Source organism: Blastomyces gilchristii (genome assembly GCF_000003855.2).
Source record: "Blastomyces gilchristii SLH14081 genomic scaffold supercont1.11, whole genome shotgun sequence".
In the NCBI taxonomy this organism is placed as follows: Eukaryota; Fungi; Ascomycota; class Eurotiomycetes; order Onygenales; family Ajellomycetaceae; genus Blastomyces; species Blastomyces gilchristii.
In genome coordinates this window covers 698,273-721,973 of record NW_003101672.1, presented here as the reverse complement: position 1 = coordinate 721,973, position 23,701 = coordinate 698,273, and the positions used below count along the sequence as shown (strand labels likewise).

The 23,701-nt window shown below is 45.9% G+C and overlaps 4 protein-coding genes across 5 annotated transcripts in view; 2 read left to right on the top strand and 2 right to left on the bottom strand.

Annotated features, from left to right (window-relative positions):
- The window catches only part of BDBG_05438 (C6 finger domain-containing protein), a 5,054-nt gene extending 623 nt beyond the window's left edge, over positions 1-4,431 (bottom strand). The window contains exons 1-2 of the mRNA XM_002623884.2: positions 2,398-4,431; positions 26-2,084 (exon numbers count right to left, since the gene is read on the bottom strand). Coding sequence (XP_002623930.1) covers positions 121-2,084; positions 2,398-2,659 — 2,226 coding nt within the window. The 5' untranslated portion in view covers positions 2,660-4,431 and the 3' untranslated portion in view covers positions 26-120. The remainder of the gene's footprint in view (positions 1-25; positions 2,085-2,397) is intronic.
- BDBG_05437 (uncharacterized protein) lies at positions 3,817-4,296 on the top strand (the record flags this gene model as incomplete). Its single annotated transcript, XM_002623883.1, has 1 exon — positions 3,817-4,296. The coding sequence occupies one exon, from the start codon at positions 3,817-3,819 to the stop codon at positions 4,294-4,296; it is 480 nt and encodes a 159-aa protein (XP_002623929.1).
- An 8,121-nt stretch (positions 4,432-12,552) lies between the features above and the next one.
- On the top strand, positions 12,553-14,203 carry BDBG_05435 (uncharacterized protein). Its single transcript, XM_031722154.1, has one exon. It carries the CDS (start codon positions 12,633-12,635, stop codon positions 12,978-12,980), a length of 348 nt encoding a protein of 115 aa, XP_031578970.1. The 5' UTR covers positions 12,553-12,632; the 3' UTR covers positions 12,981-14,203.
- A 5,415-nt stretch (positions 14,204-19,618) lies between these two features.
- BDBG_05433 lies at positions 19,619-23,651 on the bottom strand. 2 transcript variants are annotated; one of them, XM_031722153.1, is made up of 12 exons: positions 23,354-23,651; positions 23,078-23,216; positions 22,542-22,993; positions 22,313-22,457; positions 21,987-22,231; positions 21,897-21,929; positions 21,755-21,841; positions 21,284-21,693; positions 21,109-21,220; positions 20,881-21,014; positions 20,691-20,763; positions 19,804-20,314 (listed from the first exon to the last, which is right to left on the bottom strand). In XM_031722153.1, exons 3-12 carry the CDS (start codon positions 22,949-22,951, stop codon positions 20,245-20,247), a joined length of 1,719 nt encoding a protein of 572 aa, XP_031578969.1. In that variant the 5' UTR covers positions 22,952-22,993; positions 23,078-23,216; positions 23,354-23,651; the 3' UTR covers positions 19,804-20,244. The 2 variants fall into 2 exon arrangements, with proteins under 2 accessions (XP_031578968.1, XP_031578969.1); XM_031722152.1 differs by having other exon boundaries at positions 19,619-20,314; positions 23,078-23,651.
- Positions 23,652-23,701: the final 50 nt, after the last annotated feature.

The window sequence follows — 23,701 nt, the reverse complement described above, 5'->3', positions numbered from 1 at the left end:
TTCAAAAAAAACGCATGATACTTACATTCATAACAATAAGCATGGGTATATCAAATACATCTCTCTTTACCGTCCAGCAGTAACTGCACTCCACCTTTCCATCACGGAATCCTAGCTGATTCATCCCCGCTTCGCCGGCAATGCCCCTCTTCCCCCACGTTTGCCTAGGTGATTGCTGCGGGCCCTGCAACCCGATGACGCTGACGATGAAGCGGCGGTGGATGGATCGTTGGGATTAGTATTGTTCCCATTGGTGTTGGCATTGGCGCCGTTGCTTGTCGACGTGCCTGTTGCTGTCGTTGTCGCGACATCACCACTAGTAGTAGTACCGGTACCACTGCTCCCATCCACTCCACCCTGCTGGGTCTCCTCCTTCCCATGAAACAGTGCCGCACTATCCTCCTTCGTCTTATACTTCAGCAACTTGCACGTCGTCATCACGCTCCCGCGCGAATCGCCAAAGGCAAGTTTCGCGAAATCCTCGTAGAACTCAATCACGCTGTCGTCGTCGAGTAACTCAGCGAGGAAGACAGGTTGCGTACGTCCACTTGCACCACCCCCGCCTACGGTGGGCATGCCTGTGTGAGGATCTATGCTATTATGGGTGTTATTGTTTCGAGGGGTAAATGTGCTGCTACCTCTTACCGATGACGCTGATGATAACGAGGAGCCCGTGTTGACATTTAGGTTCGGTTCCTTGCCCAGCAAGACCTCCTTCTTCCAGCCGGTAAGGATGCTGAACTCCTTACCCACGGCGGCGATTTCACCCGTCCGGCGACAGACAATGGTCGGCGTACCGCAGGCGTTGATGAAGTCTTCGTATTCCCACAGCGTTCGTTGGAAGCATTTCTCCATGAATATGAGGTCGTCTTGGTTGAGGGTTTTGGTTGTGGCGATGAAGGAGGGTCGGATCGAGGCGAGCGCTTTGGCGATCTGAAGGGTCTTTTGGGGGGAGAAGCGCCGTTGAATAAATGCCGTGAGACTGTGGAAGCCGCTTGTATATGAATATGGCTCCTTGACGCTCTCGTATATTGATGAAGGGCTACGGTATCGCCTCTTCACGCCTACGTGTAAGCCTTGATGTTTGAGGCCCGGAGTTGATATGCGGGATTGTTGCGGAGTGTTTGTTGGATGCATGAGGTTTGTTCGGGAGGAGAAGTTGGCGTTGGCTTCGTCAAATGGTGTTGTGGTCGTCATCTGGGGGCTTTCTGTCGAGCTCGGGCTGGCAAAATTCATCGGAGCGCTCTCGATAGCGAAAGCGTGAGGGTTCTGCTCACCCATCTGGCCAGCGACCGCGTTCTGATTGTAGATATTACGCGGATTTGCCTGGCCTTGGCCCGTTGGGTTCCAGTCATTGAGTACTGGATCACCAAACAGGAAGGGCGATTGGTTGTTGGCGCTATCTCCAAAGTTTTGAGCAGTAAATGTACCAGAACTCCGCCCAATGGACCCACGCTGTGTGGCTGAATCACTGGGTGGAGTGTCTCCTGCTCCTGTAGCCATGTGCCCTAGCATCCCGAATTCCAAAGCGCCATATCGATTGCCGAAATTCATGCTGGCTATATCGAAATTGAACAGCGCTGGATGACTGGGGTCAAAAAATGCGGCACCAAAGGGATCTTGATTCTGGCCAGACACAGACGACGCGGTTTGAGACATGGCTGAGGAGAGATTCTGAGTTTGCGGATTCGAGGACAGGTCGAAATTCTGTGTCGATGAGGGCGATTGAGCATGGAAAACACTGGGATTCATCGAAGCGTCCTGCATCACTGCAGGGCGTACATGACTTTGTTGAGACTTGGCTTGGACGTAGACATTGTAGCTCCTGGCGGCCTGGGGTGTGTAGAAATTGGCGGAGGAGACGCTTTGGCGTGAGACTTTGTTCGAGTTTGAATTGGAGGCATTTCCCCGTTGGTTGGGGATATTTCTCGTTGTATTCGCCTGATTGTAATAATTTCCTCGGATGCCGGGCAGGAGAGCTTCGTTCGGCGCATCGTGTAGATACTTGGCTTTTTTCCGTACCCCGTCATGGCAAGCATCTTGGAGCCCGCGCTTGATACATCGTTGGCAAGGTCTCTCATCGCCTGTAAATCAATTGGGGTTGTTAGTTTCCACAATTCTCTAGGAATAGGTGAACAATGTTAGAGTGGCTAATTAAAAATTGGTTGCGCGTATGTGCACAGTTGGGTGTAGACGGTGGTTTCAACCAAGTTTACTAGGATTTACCTCATGGTGCGATAGGCAGCGGAGCGGGATGGGATGGATAAAACATTAAGATGTGGACAAAGCGCACGGTAGTATACAGAGGTAGGAGTGAGGAGAGGGTAAAAGGGAAAGCGATGTTAAACGGGAAAAAGGGGGAAACAAATCAAAGGTGAGATAAACAGATCAGCATACCGCAGGTCAGATGGGCCCTCTGACAAGCAAAACAAGCTCTTTTAGCCTTCTTCCTCCTTGGGCGGAGAGGGTCCTTAGCATTGGCGGATGTCGAGGCGGGTTTTTGGCTACTTTGAGCGGTGCCACTTCCTTTCCCGTTTGTTTGGGATTTCGTCTCTGGCGGGTTGGCGGGGGTCGTAGTCATACTTTTGGATTCTTGTTCCGCAGCTGTAGGAGCAGCCGGTGACGGGGACGGCGATCCATTTCTGGTGCTGGCCGTCATAATATATAGATCTAGAGATATATATATTTATAAACGGTATTTACCTGCTAGGAAATGGCAGGTCGGTGGAAGGGGGGTTGGCTGTGCGGGCTAGTCTCTCCTTCGCCTGTGCTTCCTGTCGATCGATGCGATGCCCACGTTTGTCTGGGTGGGCTTCTTCTTGATTTCTGCAAGTAGCCGGTGCGTATCTTGCGCCTGAATCTAAATACAGCCCTTCGTTTTGCTTTTTTTTAATTTCTTTTTTCCTTTTTTCACTTCCTTTTTCCTATTTTGTTCTTAGTTTTTTGCCTTTTTTAACATGTTTTTGCCTATTTCTCTTTCTCAATTTGTCAATGAGAATTAGATTGAAATAAAAATTCCCACTGCGACACACGGAACCACAACACTGGAACGAGATTCCAAGAGGCTATGTAAGATATTTTGACGGGCTGATATAAGACCAACACGCGCGAGCAGTTCGAGTGTGGTAGCACGGCAGCTGCGAGGTATGCTTCAGCAAGTGAGGGCGCGGCCGAAGTAGAATCACGCGACCGCAGCCAGGGGCGTTAAGAGGTCTGACTGGCGGATTGCTGCGGTGCGACAGCGTCGAGCAGCCCGAGTTCAGCACAGTAACTTTGGAACGGAGGGCGAGAGATGGCAGCCGACGAGAGGGGAAGAGGTCAAGCTGGCAGAGCAGGGACCAATCGAGAGGCGCGGTATAAGCTCGAAACCGAGGGACAAGGCTGCACGACAAGAGAAAGGCCGCCGCCGATTAAGCGAATGCGAGCGTGGAAAGCGTGGTTGATGGCTGAATAAAAAAGAAGCAAAAAATATGACGAGGCCGCATTACAGAAAGGGAACCATGGAACAACGCCGCAGTGTGCAACCTGAGGAGCACAAACGTGAGCTCGAGACAATAATGCAGTGGAGTGTGCGCACTGTGGGAGGTGGAGGTACTGCTAGGACAATGGGCGATTGTTTGCGATTGCGATCCCGACGTCGATATCGATGTCAGTTGTCAATGACAATGAGAGGTAAAATGATAATGATGATGATGATGATGATGATGATGATGATGATGATGATGATGATGATAGCTAGTGACGGATAAGCCGTCGTGGTAATGGGAATGTGAATTGAGATTCGCACAGGACGTGGCGGAGGGCGGGGGAGCACGGATGGGCTGGCAGCGCATTGATAGACATAGGGCAGCGTCAATGAAGATGCGGACGGACGGTACGGCGAATGAAGAGGAGGAGGAGAGGGATAGAGGGGTAGATTTGCTCAGAAAAAGAGACCGGGTAGAAGGTGTAGAACGAGAGCAGGGCGAGGGCGGGGAAGTTGAGGGAGGGTATGCGGGGATGGAAGAGAGGCTGAAGATGGGACGGATACGGGGGGAGGGAGACAGCAGAAGCAACGGCAAGAGGGGAGAGTGTCAGAAGATGCAGCTGCGAGAACGAGAATGCGGTGAGGATAGGAGCTGTGGCGCGAGGGAGCCGGGAGTTTGGTTTGAGGTCGTGGTTGTCGATGGTTCGGATGGAGGAGGAAAAAGAAGAGAAGAAAAAAAGGTAGCGAGTGAGCCGATAGGGAACAAACAGCAAACAGCAAGGGAAGTCACAACAATTCAACATCAACATCAACATCAACAGCAAGATTAAATAATAATATTATTATTTACGGCAATGCAACTGCTCAGGGTTATATCCGGATATTCACGCGGGCGGATATACGAGCAAGAATCAATTACTCTTATTTATTTATCCAGGAGGAGAGAAGCAGACAGACATCTATGTACCACTTCTGACTCTTACTATCTACTGCGTAGTTATCTATTGACTTTAAATTTATACTCGGTGTTGTGAATTTTCATGTGGGCTCGTCGTGTCGTCAGACCAACCTTGGGAGAAAAAAAAAAAAAAAAAAAAAAAAACAGCAATAATAATAATAAATAATATAATAATAATATCTATAGAGTAACTACGTCTGTGCATATGATTGAAGGAGCGATTTCTAGCAAAATAGTAAATATTTAACCTAATGCGCATGAATATTATTACACACACAGCCGCCGCGCCCGCCCGGAGATGTAACTATTATTTAAATAAATGATTGCAGCTTCACAGCGGGATAGCAATTCAAAACACACAAGTATCTCCCCAAAAATTAAGGCACACAATCCCTTTCTGTAGCATCCAACATGGATGGTTATTCTGTCTCTCGCATCCGAAGCAGAACAAGCCCCAGCTGAATTCCCGAGGCCCGTCCAGAAATATAGTGCGTCAAAGTAACTAATAATAATAATAAATAACTTACTCTTCCACTGGCTGGACCACCTCGGGGCCCTCAGCCAATACAGGGCCAATAAAAATAAAAACTAGGTCACAATTAGGAGAAAACTGGGGAAAAAAATAAGCAGTACAAAGGTGTACATTCACATTCCAACAATGTTATGGCTCGATCGCTTATAACTTTCAAAAATAATGATAATGATAATGATAATGGTGGTAATGGAATGGTAATGAATTACAATAATGTCTAGTTATGAACTTCATGACAATAATAATAGTTAACTACGGAGTAGTTAACTAACGATTTAATTATTATTAATCTTTGGCCACTTGCCCAAGGTCCATATATTTGTCTCCATTTCGGCCTGGCCTTACATGCGGGGAAAGCTGTGATTAATAACTCGGACGATGCTCTCAAAAGTAATGTCCTGCGTAAGAATTTAAGCTGTAACTAATTCTGTTCCCGGCATAAAGTATTTCCATTCCATATCTTAACAAGAGTTAGCAGCTGGGTTCTAGGGGAGTTAGCGTCTGTGACAGCATAATACTAAAAAAGCTCAACTAAAGATAGCCTAAATCTCCAGATGTCTGAGCTTCAGAATGGTAACAGTATTACAGCTTAAATTCTTAGTCTGAGACATTACTTTTGAGAGCGCTATTAATAGATTATTATTAACATCAGGTTGAAGCGTTGAGATCAAGAATCTATGGTGAGTAAGGAAATGTTAGCAGTTCTGAAGCAGGAACGGCCGCCCCTGCTCCTTTCTGTTTTATTTATCCCTCCCCTTTAAACCTATTGTTCAACATAGTACCCTATCCTAAGCTGCTGGTACGGTGGTTACTCCGCCACTTTCAGGATCAATCCTTTTGGTGCGATAGTTTACTAATATCCTTTTTCACTCCTGCTGAAGCTTTGGATGCAGACCATTTTATCATCCATTTCTTGAACGAGGCACAGGTACTTACCACTGGCGAGATAGGAATAGCCAGTGAGTCGTTGATCTGTAACATTTGGGAGGGAATTTAATCAAGTTTATTTTTAGCTATGTAGCTTATTATTTTATTTTTTGTCCCAGATGCGCGGCCGTTCAGTGACGGACCACCGCGCCAACCAAAGTTGAGGGAAGTAAGTTTGTTGCTGGTGCTAGGTTTTATAACATATGTGCTTCCGTACCAATCATCATTATGAACCACTGGCCTAATTCAGCTTTTCCAGTTGGATTTCTAGCGTTGTCAAAGACCTTATATCACATCCCACCCCGCTACATCGGAGGTGGAGGTGGAGGTGTTCTCCTCTCAGCGGGGCCTGTGCCCGATAAACCAAATCGTCTAGATAAGGTTAAATTAAGCATAAGTTGACAACCACACTCCGTGCGTCAGATGCACACTTCCTTAATCTCCCCCCCCCCCTTTTCCCGACTCGTCATCCACCCATCATACATACCACGCAAAAAAGAAAAAAGGAAAAAGGGAAAAAAAAGGAAGGGAGAAAGAAAAAGGCCAAGACATGGGACCCATCATTGATCAATCAAACGAACAGAGGGACTTCGTCACCCTAGCTGGGAGAGTGAACATGCTTCCCGATCCCAAGAGCAATCAGTGATGTGGCATCCGGTGCGCATTCATCGAAGAAGGTAACGCCGAGAGCAATACGCTCCGGGTATGTCACTAGCTAATGAATTTCCTTTTGGCACTTTCCAGGGTGACGTTACACCAGAGCGAAAGGAACGTCGTGAGGCGGGTGTGCAGTGCGGCAAATAGTTAGAAGCTATTTCCAAATGTTCATTAACTACCCTGGAGGAGTGGCAGGCTGAGATGAGCCCTGTCCTGTGAGTGTTAACTAGGCTCTGGAGAAGAGAAACCAAGAGATTATTTGTGGTAGATACCGATGCACCAATGCCAGTATATCCATAGGCTTTCAGCTCAGTTTCTAAGAATTTGGAATTCAACTACTCCGTACAGAGTACTCTGCACATACAACCGTAAATGCAAGCAGCGGCTGAAATATGGCACCAGCTTGCCAAGCATTGTAAACATCCCAGCTAAATATGCTCTTTCTTGGCACCAAGACAGCAGAAATGAGAATCACAATCACCAAGTTTCAAATCTCATATCGACCTACAACCATGACAAAACTCCCTTCCAACCAAAACTACGACTAGGCCGTCTACAATGATGTAGCTTTAACTTAGTTAACCTCCCTGAGCACAGAGGTATCGTACCTACATACTCCTTACATCGAGTGCGCGTGGGATCCGCACGTCATTGACCCTGGCAACGGGCGTGCCAACCGCTCGCCAAATCTGCACATGTATGCACAGTGCCCATAGCTGAAGCAAGACTCTGCGGCCTGGTTCTCCGTGCTTGTAACACCCTCCCATCTCCTCAAGCACAAGCTCAGCTAGTCAAATCTCGAAGTAGATGAAGGGTTCCCGACGACGGTCAGCTTCCCAATCTCTGTTCTGGACATCCCCTTCGGTTTCAGTCACAGGGCACCCGCTTTCTCAATCGCCGATCGCAAAATGCTGAAACAGAACTAAATTTTCGGAATCTCTCCTTTCCTGCATGAATGATTCATTCATACTTTGTTTTCTGAGATTTATGCGACTATCTGCGTGGTGCATTACTCCGAGTTATCCTTCCCTACTCTTTCCTCAGCCATTACGATTTGCTTCTTTGTTTGGTTACAAAGGTTTTTCAGGGGTTTTCAGGTTCCGTTTCTGCCAAAAATCCAGCCAACCTGTCTAATTTCTTCTTTCCAGGCATCTCAGTGCAGAGTATGGATGTGTATCTTATCGACGTACATGTACTGTACATACTCCGCACAGTTTCATATCAAAGTTCCTCGGTTACAAAAATATATGTTCTTATCAGCAACATCATTAGCATTGTCATCACTTATCCCATAAAATGGCCGATTTGACAATTTTTGACTCAAATGCAAAAGATGTTATGGCTAATGGTGATGTCTACATTGTCATATCTCCCGGCTTACAATGGCAAGCCCTAAAAGGATGCGTCTTGGCACAAAGCCATTGGTCAATGGGGTGAGGCGCCCTCTGATGAGAAACCCACCATCGCGGATTCCTAAGAGAGACATGAATGAATAATGAATGACCGATGAATGTCCAACTTTGATTGACTGGACTTGCTTGACCGCCTTTTGATCTTACCCATTCAAAATGTCCATACCGCGCTCCTTGGCCTGATATTTTTGCTACATACTACCTACCCTTCGAGAAAGCGGGCCCCCTGGCATAGCTATTGCCTTGACCTTGCCTTCCTATCCGCACAGAGAAAAAGCAGGGTGGCTTACAGACCTGCAAATCAGAAAATACAACCTCTGTCGTCATCATTTTCTCCGGTGATCACAACCTCCTCCCTTTCCCCTCCATCCGGACCACTTCTTTGTTCCATTATTTGTTTTAGGAGTACGGAATACGTCGCCGATCAATTGCCAGAAATATTCGCCTAGAAACAGGCACAACACTAACATGCATAATATATGCCGCAGCCACCCAAGCACGCAATGTCGAGTGGCTTGAGACTGGATTGTTCGTTTCGGCAAGTTGAGCACGGGCTGCTGCTTCCTTCTGTAGGTAGCCTCAGAGGCGCCACAACTTTTTATTTATTCATCATGGCATCAGGTCATGGGGAACACGTCTGATGACCATGAGGATCCACGAATGCCAGCATCGTCCGTTCGCCTCGTGGCTTGGATAGGTGACTGGATTGTCCCATTGATATCACTTTTTCCCCGCTTCTGAGTCGGTTTTATTTTGTTGCTGGGATCAATTTGTTCACTTGTCAGACAGCCACGGAGTACGTTGCCAAGGAATGCGTAAATGGACATGGAAAAAGGGGCGCGCTCTCCACATGGCGCTCAGCCATAGTTATGCAGCTCTAGAGTTGCTCGTTATAACTTATATACCCGCCTGTCTCAATCCCCATCACGTTTACAACCTAGCACCAAGGTGCCAGCGAGACAATAAATATGGTACATGCAGTACATGTAGACCTACATGAACCTTAGCCATACATGCCTACGTCGGGCTTTAGGCGGGTGTTTGCCTAGTGGCTTGCTGCTCATGTGCTATCAACCTCAGAATTGTTATCGAACGGTGGCTGATTTTGCTATCTTCGATTCGAGCTTTATTTTCCCATTAGGGATATTCTGCCATGCCCCGTACGCATGAACTGAATTAACAATGCTAATACAGTTCAACATCCTGCTACGTTCGTACGTGCATAATCCACCTTCCATGCACACTTTCCTGAACCTAACAGCTTTCCTCTCTATTCGGCAGTCATCACCCGCTCAATCCAGTGAGCGAGCTTACGGTTTGCGATGTTGAGGACAGATCCTGATCCATCGATACGGGAGTTGATCCGGCGATGTGGTGCTTCAAATATATCCATTTCCTTTATATGTTTTTCCCACAACTTAGTGGAAGATCTTTCCAGCCATCCTCGACGGCAGGAGGGCCGAGCGCAAAGGGAAAAGTAAGTCGGAGGTCGGGTGGCAGGATAGATGTTCTTGAGGAGCTTAGTTGAGGAAATGCTTTTGAAGCACTATTTAGTATGAGCACATCGGGAAGTGAGGAAAGTGGGACCATCTGCTGTGCTTTAAGGCGAGGCAGTCTGGGCAAGCAAAGTGAAGATACTGGACCACGAGGGAGGAGACTTGAAGCGGAGAGGATAAGTTGATCGGGGCATTCCAGCCATTGGGGATGGTTGGTCAGAGTGTCTGGGCTAAACTCTGAAGCTTTGACGCAACATTTCTCTGCCTCAAACGGGCTTTGTGTTGTCAAATTAACTTACCAGGGCATGCAGAGTAACCGTCGAGTGCGAGGCATGGTAACATCGCATACCCCCATATGTGCACCAGTAGAGCACCACGAAGTATGCGCGGCGTACCACCCGCGCCATACATGCTACATACCCATGCACACCGCCTCTACATCGAAAAAACAAGAAAGAAAGAAAGAAAAAAAAAAAAAAAAAAAAACTTCTCTATGCGATCTAGCAGATGCTGAGGACCAAGAGCCGAGAATCGAAAAGGGGTAACATTCCAATTTACGTTTTGGTGGCCGAGATATCTCTCTTCCCTTCCGCTTTTTTCGCTTCTACGGCTGTGTATATCACACTCACGTCTTCATTACATGTCTTCGGCGTACAAACTCTGAAACAATGCTGTGTCAACCATTTCACAGACATCTGCGACGGCCCATGGAACGGTTCTCCTGCTTCCGCACATATGTAGGAGCAGGAGCCATGTTAAATACCTGCCACCATGCCCGAACCACTCTACAATCTTTATACAGTTATTAAGCAACCGCCGCTATGTAGTTTCTAGGTCATTGCAAATATACCTACCATCCCTACATCTAGGTATCGTTATCTACACGGCATACATGTTCAGACCTCGCGTATGGGTCTAATTCTCCTATGTTCTCTAGTTTCCACCCTCCGCTTTGGTCTTGAATGAGAAAGGTCTATCATTCTTTTGATCGGTCTTTTTCTAATTCTTTACTCTGTTTCAGTTCGTGGGCAGTTCTCAGTATTCATTTGCTGCTTATTACTTGCAATCATTGAAGAATCGAGCCTAGTTTTGACAGATATATTTGACCCCTGTTCATACAGCCAGGGGTGGTATCGTCTCCTCTGGAGCGTCTACATTGTATGGATATATAATGTATATCTAATCGCTCTACCCCATACTTCCTCGCCTATTCTTTATGTATCGGAAAGGCTTCGAATCACAATAATGGCAATGATTATATTCCAGTGGATTAACCTCCCTTCCTATTTTACTGTCCCATTTCTTTCACCGTTTATAGCTACTTGAACTTCCCATAATTATTCTCAACCAAGCAGTACCAAGACCTTGTGGGATATGGTCATGCCACCCTTTCGTTTCATTGTTCACTATTTTCTTACTCTGGATACGAGATATACGAATCGTCTATTATCAAGTTGCAGACATAGCCGTCAGGATAAACAGTGCGTAATGCATACTTGTCGTGCGATGCGCGTGTAACATGCATTCAGACCTCCCACACTCTTCACCTGTATGGCAGTAGAACCAAGTTGAAACTGCATCATGTCGCAATTCTATTTTTATTCGTGTTTTTACTCCTGTTTCCTGTAGTTGGACATAAAACGTTATCTTGTCCTGCCTTGCTCTATCTGTCACTCTCGTACACACCCACTCTACATCCGAGACACAGAACACAGCCATGATAAATCCACGAGAGAGAGGAGAAAGAAAAGCTGTTGCTTTTCCTGTCGCATGTGTCCGGCATGTGCATGGTCTTGGACAGATGGATAACAGCTACAGGTGTATGAGAGATGGCGGCAATCCAAAAAGAGTCAAGAGTTGTACGAAAATGATAGCATCGTATATGTGTGCGAGTATTCCCTGCTTCCAGCACGTGTATGCGCGTAAACGTAGTGAAATGTGTGTCACGCTGGAATAAATGCTAGGCGGATAGCCCTGTATAGACGGACGATAACAGACATCCGGCCTGAAGGAGAGCGTGAATAGCATAAGAGAAAGGTTGGTATGGCTAAATTTTCAAATGTAAGTTCCCAAACACTGTGACAAGTAGTATAAGACGCCCAATGTGGACAAAATTGAAAAAAATTTCTAGTATTGAAATCAAACTAGAGGGTATTTCAGGGGCTTTCTGCATTGAGCAGCTTTTAACACCCAGGAAGGAAGACACGGCAATTAGACATGCCTCGCTATCTCGCTATCTCGCTTCCTGAAGAGGGTACCTGATATCTCCTTGCGTTTTAAAATGGAAAGAAAACAACATTCAATAAGAAATGTTGGGAAGGCAGTAAGCAGAAAATCTATTGAGGAATTTTGCTTTAAAGTGCGAAGAATTGTCTTAGAATACATCACTTTTTGTAATTGTTGGGTATCCTGAATGAAGCGGGATCCATATTTCATTTTGAAATGAATTTTCTTGTCCATGTTAACAGATACGTATCGCGTCGGAGTTCCTGCTCCCACGCTTTAGTTACCGAGAACTCGGAATCGGGCCGATAAAATCCCCGAGTCAGCCGGCAGCTCACAGTCTTGCCCCTAAATTAGTCCTTTGGCCCAAGCGTTCTCCCCAGTCCACCCACTCACCAGAAGAAAGTGATGCGAGGCCGATTTCACCACTACCTTCACAGAAACAGTAGGGTTATTCTTCTAGTCAGACTTAAGAATGGATTGAATCGTCGATACGCGTCATACAAACTAGCTACCTCAGCGTGGAAGCTCTGAAAGAGTCATGCAAATTGAACGACTAGCCCGCCGCTCATGGCGACCCTCGAGTGATTTAGAAAATCTAGAGTTTGCTAAACATGGAGAATCAAATATGAACTTCTTTGCTACATGCTGCCTGAGAAAAAGACATTGGATGCTTATATTCTTGTATGAATTTTTCCCAGGTCACGATGTTCAAGAGGTGAAGCTGGCAGTGAATCTAAGTCGTTTGTGATTGACAAATTGCTAGGAGGAGTGAATTTGATTAGCTATATCGTGTATGAGTCTATACTGCTGGAACGAATGCTAACTTACGCCGTAAGGTAAGCATGACGATAATGTGCATCTGACCCAACGATATATTGCGTAGTCCGAACAGGATCGAATAGTTGCCGCTATTAATTACAAAATTACGGGGCCCCATATCGTTTTCGATAAGGTTTATATGGGAACCCGCTTCCCCGATAACGAATGCAATGCAACCCTGGTGAAAGGCCCCCAATCCTGCATAACCGGCTCAGAAATGCGATTGAAGAATGGACATGTTGGTTTTAACTATCGAACCTACTGCCGTTCGAGCGACGCCTCTATCTTTGTGTGGTGGAATCTGAAGATCTACAGGGATACCTTCAGCTCGCTGGACGGAAACGAAGAATATGCGATTCGATCGCTTTGTCCATTGCTAATCTCTGGGTCTCGGTTAGCAGGACTATCTCTCTCATGGAACTTTACTCCGTATATTATGCACTACCGCTTTGCTCGAGCAAACAGGGGTTGTGTCATATCAGGCTAGGTCCAAGCCGACAAAGATGAGTTCGAGACCCTTCTTAGGATATGCAATAAGCATCCTAGGGAGAGTTCCGCATCTCAGCTATTTGGTTTTGTCTGTCAACGTGGATCCTAGATGGCTGGTCATTTGCTTCTTTGGGGTAAAATTTAGCGATTTTTGTTTGGAACGTTGTCCGTTTGGAGTCAGATAATATGGCTTGAGGTTGCCTAGTTACCCTCTTCAACCTAGAAAGCAGAAGAAGTCCACTGCTCTTCCCTCGGTGGCACGCTAAAAATGCTTGGACCACCAAAAGAATCACCGCTCTCATGCTAGTACCGCTGGATGACGCGCGGAATAGACTCCAAAGAAGATCCCCCATGAACATATATTTAGATATGTTTGACTAGCTTTCTGAAATTCGGCTGCGCCAACATCTCCATTGGCTGGGTGGAACACTCTGCTCACGATTGCTACCTTTTGTGCATTTTCCACTCTATGGCAACTTCATACAATCACCACTAGTCCCACAGCGGCATAGGATAGGATTTATTCGTGCCGCATGCAGATGAGCCAAACAGCCAACGAAAAAAAGTCATGATAACGAGCTTATGATACCCTCCTCCTTGCACGGGCCACCCCTCCTTCCTTGCCTGGGTAGAAACGCTTACCACTGGTAAAACTACGGCTCTATGGGTCAGGGCTTACCCATCCATAATGCATTGATTGTCCATGGCCAGCTCCCGTTCTATCATCGGGCTCCTTATGCCATCCATACCGCAACTGTTATGTTTCCGAAATTATCCACGTTCTTTGAGGTATATTGGCATGGGAGCAGACAGCTGATTGTTTATTCATCCCATTTTATTTCTCAAATTACTTTTCTGTCTTTTATGCTCAAGATGGGGACCAAATTGGTAGATTCCAACCAGGGCGTCTATAACATCAATCGGCTTCCCATCGGCAGTCTACGACGAACTTAACATCATAAGGATACTCTCAGCGAGAGAATGACGCGATTCGCACTAGCATCACCCCACAGAATGTCCAATATTTCCAATTAATTGGAACATTCCGTGTGAATTACGGATCGTCGTATTCTTAGCCTCGATAGCACATCCCGTACAACTCTTTGTGGAATTTAGGGTCTGTACCGTTTTTCTTTGATAAGTGAAGGATGGGCTGGGATTGGCTTATACACCGTGATCCATGAAAATAAGAAATACGCTGTAAGGCAAAGCAAGTTTATATTCTAATGGAGTGAGGTATTGCCTATACCTTGAAAATCAGTCGCCAATTCATTTGATTAGGCTATGCAGAAGGGAATCCATGGATCCAACTTCTCTATTTCGAGGTATCACAGCAGGTGTTCTTATTTTTTTGGGAGATCCGCAGCATTAAAATTTAATTAGCTGGGGCATCCAAGGCTATCCCTTATTGCAACTCCCAATGTGGGCGGATGGGAGAGAGAGGGACCCGTACTATATGCTTCTGAGCATTCAAATTATTCCTGAAATGTTCTAGCGCATGGCTTTAAAAGTTCTCCAGAGTGGAGGAATCGAGTCTAGGCTGAACAGTCTGCCTGACCCAAATCATCCGAATGGATTTTTGAAAGGGATTTAATTTCTTTCAGCTTATCGCTAACGCAATTCGCAGAACTACGTTCTACAAGGAAGGGGTTTCAAATAGGGGATGACATGCCATTAGTTAAGTTCTTGCGTTCACATACATTCCTAGGCTCCTTGATTTTCCAATTGGCTATCTACTGACGTACTAAACGAAGATAGAGTATATTTATCCAGTCAGTCACTGCCATGCCTCCTCCACCTTGTTGTGTGGTTCGGAAACCGCAAAACCCTAGATTTGATGAGATTCACGGCCTAAGCTTGAGCTTATCAGCGGCGGATGGGGCACTTGTCGCACACTCAGCACGGTTTCATAGCCTTCATTTCTTATCGGTCTAATACACCACTTAACGGGCGAGATTCGTAGGAATCTAAACAATTTCTATAATTGCAGAGATGCCATGTTGTTGTTCCTAGTCCTTCTCTTCTCTAGCTCAATGTTTAATTCTAACCCTCCCATCCTAACAGAACATATCTGTAGACACTCTCTCAATCGTTTTGCTAGAATATCAGATTCTGATCATCACCCCACCTGAAAGGGCCTAAAACACTGATGACGAAAGTATATCATCAAATATGAAAGAATAACAGCAGGCAGCCCGATGCCGATTAACTTTTTCTCCAACTACTCTGTCCTGGTTTGTATGCAAGTGCGGGGACTACTCGCGGTGGGTAGACATCGAAGCCTTGTCATCTGCAGAATTCCTGCAGAAAATCTCGTATCCTGGTCTGCAGAACGTTAAACCTGGGTTTATCACATATACTCAAAACTATCACCAAACTGAGGTTTGCTTCAACAAATGACCACTTCCCAGCGATCGGAGAAAGACATGGATTGGAAGTGGCGAGTCGAACTTGCGATAAGAAACATCACCCTGCAGCACTAGCAACTCGATGTTGGTGAAACAGAAAGAATGAAGCCTTTACGACATAGCTACCCCTCACACAAACTCAACAAGTAAGATGGCTAAGCTCAGCCCCTCAATCCTTTAAAATGATATATTCTCTCGAAAATAGAATCGGAGGTGCTGAGGATACTGATTCATAGTTTGATCCGAATATCCTTTCGATGTGATTCGTTGGAATAGAGAGAGATGCACGAGCCCATGTCGCACATGACGTCTAAAATTTGAGGATACGCGCAACCTGGGGATACGCACAGCCATCTTTGATCTGCCTTGATTTCTGGAGACATGGCGGGCTGAGAATACCCTGTCTACGCCACCTTTGGGGGAAATAGAAAAAATCACAATGTCAATTTACGAGATTTCAGATTTTTGGATAGTCAAAATGCCCTGCGAGAAGGTAGCAGCATTCTTTGGTGACGCATTTGCACCCTGGGAATACAAACCATGCAACCGAAAGGTAAGTAGCAACCTCAGCATTCCTAGAGTTATTAACTAACTGTCCTTGTTGCAACTACAGGGTGTGGTGCATTATTAATTTGACTCGGAGATTGGAAATCCACATTGATTGACACAAACGAGAAATGGGAGGCATGCCTCTGCCTTGACTTAATCGTTGAGAAAATGATCTTTTAACGCTGGGTGAAATTACCGCAATACTAGTGAGAGGTTTTTGCACATTTACATCACGCTGCATCCACGGATCCCTTCATCAGGAGATTGGGCGCTCAGGCGAATGTGAGAGCGTTACGGGAACAGGTGTTGATCAGATCAGCTCTTTCGAGCCTCTTCACAGCTGTTTACTCCTCTGGTCTGGCCATGCCATAGGCTCCCGTCTACCAATTATTTTGAAATCTTGGAAAACGAGTTTGCTGCACACCTGTCAGCTCTGCGAGTCCGTGCAACTTCCAAATTTAAGTCTGATCCGCATGGTTCAACTGTATACATCGAATTGCAAACTGGCCTACAGGCCATAGTATCGAGGCTGAAGCGGATCTCCCACTGGCTGGTCACAGAATTTGGGGGGTATGGCCGATCTCCGACTTTCGCTCGAGCGAGAGAGCTTCCTGCTTCACCTGTGCGCTATAAAAAGCTGGATAAAACTGCAACCTTCTCAAATTAACAACTCATCCGGCAGGAAGCCTTTTCGTTTTGGGGTCTCATATCAATTTCTTACACCTAGTTCTATTTCTTAGCCTTGCATCTACCTGCTTGAATTCGTCGACATACAATGGCACCTATTCTGGTTACGGGTGTCCACTCCGGAAAAGGTCCCCGTGGTGAAATCCCTCTTCGTCTGGAGATCCACGACTTGCAGAAGGACATCCACAAATGGAGTCTTTACGTCCTAGCATTGAGGATCTTTTATGATAGACCGGCAGACCATCCTAAATCATACTTCCAGATTTCAGGTAGAACTTCATGTCCCACAAGGTCCAAAGAGTTTCCCAGCTGACTTGCGTTTGCAGGGATTCACGGGATGCCATATCTGCCATGGAACGGCGAGGAGGTGCCAAAAAATGGACCTAAACCAACAGGCTATTGCACCCATAGTACTGTTCTCTTCCCAAGTTGGCATCGTCCTTATGTTGCTCTTTACGAGGTACTTCTTCTTTCAAGCCAATTTATTTCCCATGCCGATATATAGGCTAATATTCCCCAGCAACTCATCCAAGAAATCATTGCAACAGAGATCCTTCCCAAAATCCCGGAGAATCATGAGGATTACCAGAAGTACAAGAAGGCGACTGAAACGTTTAGGATCCCATATTGGGATTGGGCTGCTCCCCCGCCAGAGTCAAAACAGGAGATTATAGCCAAATGGCTCCCCCCAACCTCCCAAGAAAATAAGGTTCCAAACCTTGTCCCTGGCTTTCCGCAAGTGATAGACAATCCTCTCTACCAATATGTCCTAAAGCCGCAGGGAGGAAAGACAACATTCGGCGATTTTGGTGTTCAGACACTGAAAGTCGGACCCAACGACGACGTGGAAGTAAGTTTCTTATGTCTCCCATAAGGGAAATTTTCTAATTCCAATTAGTACGGAGATTGTGTTGGCCTCAGCAGGTGCCCGGAAAACATGTACTATCTGACGAAGCAGGAGGCGGAGACGGAAGGTAAAGTGTGGAGTACAGACTTCCCTGAAAAGTGGCGTGAGGGAGAAATAAGGAGTTTTGAGGTTTATAACAACTTCACGAACACTATGCCCTGGTTCCTTCCCGGGACTAAGCCCGAGATTTCGAAAAAGGAGCACGATGCGGCTGAAAATATCTGGCGCCTATTCGAATACGCGCTGAAATATGCCGATTTTGCCACGAATGGAGAGCTTCCCAAGACCGACGATCAAGTGAAAACAGGCCAGTGGTATCAAAGCTTGGAATCCATACATAATAATGTGCATTTGTTTGTCGGCGGGGACAACAATGGACATATGACACAAGTCCCTGTTGCTTCTTTTGATCCGTTTTTCTGGCTTCACCACGCGTAAGATTATATGCTTAATGATCGTTTTCACGTTTTTTCCACTGATAGATTATGGTATAGGAATGTCGAACGATTTTATTCGATATGGCAGTATATCCATGAGGATGAGTGGTTCGGAGATACCACAGAAATACTGAAAGATGCACTTGGAAATATGTTAAACGCACAGGGAGAAGTCGTTTCCTCGGAGAAGGACGCAGCACGGATCACTGTTGGACCAACCACTCCACTTGCGCCTTTCCGGAGCAGCCAGGGTAAATTTTATACCTCTGACGATGTCCGTAACCATACCGTATTCAACTACACCTATCCGGAGCTGCAGAGATGGAACTATGGCAGTAAGAAGGAACACATCGACGCAATCCACGTGCTGCTAGACCAGAAATATGCCAGCCATAAGGCTGATACCCTCAAAAAAAAGGGAGTAGGTGAGGTCGAAGCACTTGAAGTTGTTGTCAATGTCAGCTTCTACAAGTATGTCTCCCATGTTTTGAAAGACCCTGCCGCTGTCCAGTGCTGAAAAGATCTAGATTTCTCTTCTCCGGCATGCCTTTCAACGTGAAGATATATCTTCAATATGGTGAAAAGAAGGACCCTGCAAAGGATTGTATTGGAAATGTCTATAACTTCAGCGCCCCTTCTAGTTCCGACGGGAAAGAAGTCTGCTCAAACTGCACGATCCTCGAGATGACCAGAGCCACGTGCAACGCACAGGTGGTTATCAGCCACATGTTGAAATTCTTCCCCCTCTATCCAGGTGATGAAAATATTGACATCGAGAACGCGAACCAGGTAGAACAGTTCTTGAAAAAGCGCCTCTATGTTCAGATAGTTTCGGTGTGTAGTCCACTGTCTCTTTCGACAATGGTGTATACATGGCTAATCCAAGCTACTAGGCCACCGGCCGGGAAATTGTCCCGCCCAACACGGAAAATGATAAGCCCGCCGTCACTGTGGCTGTTGCACATACTGTAGCCAAATACTCGACTGATGCGACAAAAACAGTGTTCGGAGCATTCCAGAATTTCATCTCTCTAGCAGGGGATGTCGCTGAGCTTTTGGTCGTCGGTACGGGGGCGCTGGTCTTAACTGGAACTGGTGCCATTCTCGGCACAGTCAATGCCACAGGAGATGTGATTCTAGGCGACGGTGCCACAAAGAGCCTGAGGGAAGTATCTGGGATTACTAACAGCGGAGCACGAGACCTTGTCAACCTTGCAGGGGACCTTACGGATACTGCTACTGGCGTATTGGGTGGTACGCTCGGCCGCCTTGGTGGTAGCGGCAGGAGAGGCGATGGAAGTGGAGGAAGCGGTGGATTCGGACTCTTTTAATATGGCAGATCGCAGCATACCCAGAGTTCTGTAATGGCTTGATGCTTCGTGAAATGAATTCTAACAGCCCTACGCCCAAAAAAGGAAAAAAACAGAAAAAAACAGAAAATCGGACAGGCAGAAGAAACTGCCAAGGTCAATGTGCGAAACCGCTGTCTATTTCACTATCATTACTCTTTTTGAATTACTCTCCCTCTCGGGCAGTTACTCCCTCTTTGCACACTCATTTACATCCTGAGTCATTTATAATGTTGCGTATGACTTCTCGGATAGCTAAGTATGGCTCAAAAACGGGCCATATACGCTAGTATTTATGAGGACTACCAAGAATGATCAACTTTATGATTCCATGCTATTTTGCCTAATATATCTTGTGAAGCATATATGAAGAAATAGGTACGGCTTGAAAACAGTAATAGGTCACCATCATGGATGATAGACCTACTGCGTTGTGCCGGGAACATCACACAGAATAGCTCATTTGTCAAACGAAGAAGTTATTAATTTCCTTGCCTATATACGTTGGAAAACCAAATGATAGTGACACCAATATCCATCCCTAGACCACATTTATTCATATGATACTCGCCATTAGTTATATATTTGAACACATATTGGAATGTCTATGGAATGCGAGACAAGGATGGAGAGTAAAAGTAACCGCAGTCATATTTGATTTAGAAAATAAAAAAAAAAAGAAAGGAATGTACAGCAAATTGATCTATATCTATCTGTACATGCAACATGCAACTAATATAATCAGCAGAATAATCAAAAAGGATCAGAAGCCCCCTTATACATCACTATCAATTAAATGCCCAAACCAGAATGTTCTATTCGGCCGCATGACTAATGTAGCGATTTATGACTTACCTACATACACCCTTTATCCTTCTCTTTGACGCAGAGCTGTGGGGAGAACATGTAATTTTCAATTCAATGACTAGCCATGAGTTGAATTGGCGAACCGACTCCTCTTTCGTATCCGCTTGCCGTAACGGAAAAATATGTATCTGTTATTAGAAGGCAAGAGGGGTTAGCTGGAAACCATTCTCTCATATTTGATGGTAACTTATTTCTGACGTGAGGGCAATCCACAGAAGTAGAACGGAACAAGTTGGATGGTGGGAATATGAGATAACCTCATAATTGGCTCTTTTGTCCTTCATTTCTTTCCAAGTGAAGTATTCAAGTCTCACGCCATCCACAAACTGCAGAGGACTGCGGGCGATGGAATGGATCCAATCTTCAACAGTTACAAGTGGCGTTGTGCATAGCCAGGGTGAGATATTGGCAGAAAATAACCCATAAGGAATATATCGAGGGGTAAGGAAAATTCATGAAAGAGGAAAGGAGAAGATAATTGTAACAATGTACTATTTTACTCACGGGAAAGGAGCCATTGCGACAGTCAGGAAAGCTAGGAGTGTGGATGCCCAGTTGAATCCTAGTCGATTGTACACTGCATGGCACATTAGCTATATAACTCGGGAACATGGATATTTCCTGAACGCTCTCGAGTGGTAAGAGACGCAAGAAACGGCGAAGAGGGTGTCGCGTAATGGGAAAGAAGACATACTCTGGATTCCAAATAACGGGAAAGCAGCACCAAAACTTGACCGGAGGAAGCTATTCGCTGCTAGAGCACTAGCAGCGTATAAAGGATAGGCATCAACTAGAAAGGTGAAGATGCCAGAGTAGACAAGAATGGTTCTGTGGCTCATGGTTTTGGGATACGTAGCCCATAATAGTTAGCTATAAATCCAGTACCAATACATGTTAAAATAGAGTGAGGAAAGGAACTCACCCCAGACCGAATACGGCGCTGCCAATTATAGGTGCGATCCAGTGAACGTCTCGGAATATTGTCCAGGCAAAAATGAAAATGCCAATAGACACTATCGGGGCACCAGCAATTGCTAACAAAGTTCTGTTAATGTCTCGTATGATTACAATTACCAGCATAAAAAGGTGGACCTTACCTGGGGGCAGCCTCCACTCGGGCTCATATTGATCCAACTTGCCAACTTTCGCCTCACGCTTCTGAACTAGTCGAGCGTAATTTTTTCTCCAGAATGGGTCACTCATGATGGCGAAAATCATTCCAACGAAAAGACCAATAAAGCTTAAGCCGATTTGTGAAAGTGTAAACCCATAAAGTGTCGAAAACACCAGATGAAAAGCTCCGAAGAAGAGATAAAGAATACCTAACAGGATTGCCGAAAAAATACAAAGACTCAAGCACATGGGCTCCATCGTTAACAGCAGCATCGGCCTATATATAGATCGAAGGACAATCTGGCCCACGGACCGGTCTAACGTTTCAATCGGAGCTTTCCAGCGTTTATCGCCTGTTTCCCGCCTGATCTTGATAGCCTTGCGCCGGAATAGCCTTTTCAAAATTAGTAATTGTGCGGAAATCGCGCAAAATATCTTGGGATTTCATGACGTACACTGGGTGGTAAGTCTCAGGGACGAGCAGGGCAATGGCGATTAAAATAGACGCTGCCCATATCAACAGCATGTAAAATGCCCAGCGCCTGCATAAAAGGTCAGATTCCATATATGTCAGAACAAGTAGGGCACATTACATACCATGAGGTATACTGACATATAAAACCGCCCAATCTAAAAAGCTCATTAACACTGTACTCATTAAAACAGTGCACGGGAGGGATTTCCTACAGAGGGCCGAGTTCTGGTCCAATGAATGGGCTCGCAGTGTAGATCATCATCGGCGCTGCAAGTTCATGCCGAGCAAACATATCTCCAACAGTGCCACCTGCGACGCTCAGGAAAGCACTGCCTGAAATTCCTGTGAAGAACCTTGCCACAAGCATAGTCTCGATATTCTGGGCTACAGCGCACGGTACAAGCCATATTAAAAAGAATGTAAACGAAGTGACGTATATTATCCTTCGGCCATAAAACTAGAAGACATCACATTATGCTCAGCTTTCTTTCTTGTGTGTACCAGCATGTACAGTACATGTACTAGAAGAAGTACTTACCTCTGATAATGGCGCCAAAACCAGTGGCCCAACTCCCAATCCGAAGATGAAAAGGGACAATCCCAGTGTCGCAACGATCCGAGAGCAATTGAATTCTTCCATTATCTGCGCATACGTCATGGTGTAGAGTGACGAGGTACATGTACTAACCAGCAAAAGCTCAAGATTAGCCTCTCAAGACCCGGGGAAGCAACATCGCGAGGCCTGGAAAATGTTCACTGATACATACACACAGACAGACCCAACAGCCAAAACTAGGACAACGACCCATTTCCTCCCTAATCTCATGTTCCGCGGGTTGGAAGGGTCGGTGGGTCCATCCCACTTCACAATATACTCCATTCCAGGAGCAGCCGACACTTCCTCCGCCTTCTCATCCTCCTCGGGTTCGTGAAGCCGATCATTGTCAACGGCAGGATGGGTATATCCGTCAGAAAGGGAATACACTCGACGTAGTGAGTGGGAGCTCTGTGAAGTCGCTTGGCTTATTGATCTAGAGTAATTATCCAATTTAGGCCGGCAAATTGGTTCAAAATGTGACTCGCCCCGGCTACGGACCTGATCCCGATTCTCATCCTGATCGCTTGATTGACTGCTCTCCTCCGTCCTACTCGATGGCTCTCCATAGGTCTCTTGCATCTCTTCAAGTTAGAGCTCAATTGCCCTACACGACAAGAGATTCTGGGGGCAATCGAATGTCCGCCGGGATTAGTACAGCTTCAGATCACGTCTCATCAGGAGTGAGAATGAGACATTGAACTTTACCGGAGAAAAAAAGCAGCATCCGTCTAATTATTCATGCCCCGAAGAGCATATGCCCTTGTAAATTTTCGCCAATAATAAATGTTGGAGGCAGCTGATGCTCGTTCTTCTATGGTGGGCCGCTAGGTGGGGATACCACAAGCTAATCTCAGTAAGCAGCCAAACGGGTTGGATTAGTTAAAAATGGCAAAGGGGGGAATTGGTGAGCAAGAATTATCTTAGTGAATCATGAGGAATGCTTATAGAAACGAATGAGGGTGTAAATCGCGGCATTCATACAATTATATCATATCTAAGAGCCATCCCTCGAGGCAACTGGGCCGTCTAATAACGTCGTTGGAAGTTGTCGCAAAGTTCGACGTCTGCCGTCATGACTTACCGAGAGGAAACAAGACCCAAATAGCGGCCAAATGACCTCATCGACTAGAACTTGATAGTGCTACAGGGCAGTATTCATATCATTAATCCATCGGGGTTCGTCACACTTCTCTGTTTACACTCCAGCACATATAATTATCCATTCTTATAGGTATCCAAAATAATGTTGACTTCGGCCCGGTCCTCGACTCGGTTCGGCCATTGATCAATGATCATTGACCGTCCGGTGTCTGGCCCCAGCCAGCTGCG

Excerpts from the sequence above, each read along its gene's own strand:
- BDBG_05433 (XM_031722152.1), bottom strand. The coding sequence starts at position 22,951 with ATGCAAGAGACCTATGGAGAGCCATCGAGTAGGACGGAGGAGAGCAGT. Across the intron at positions 21,842-21,896 it reads ATATGTCAGTATACCTCATG|GCGCTGGGCATTTTACATGC; the intron begins GTATGTAATGTG and ends CCTTTTATGCAG. Across the intron at positions 20,315-20,690 it reads GTCGCAATGGCTCCTTTCCC|ATACATATTTTTCCGTTACG; the intron begins GTGAGTAAAATA and ends TTCTAATAACAG.
- BDBG_05435 (XM_031722154.1), top strand. The coding sequence starts at position 12,633 with ATGGGAACCCGCTTCCCCGATAACGAATGCAATGCAACCCTGGTGAAA.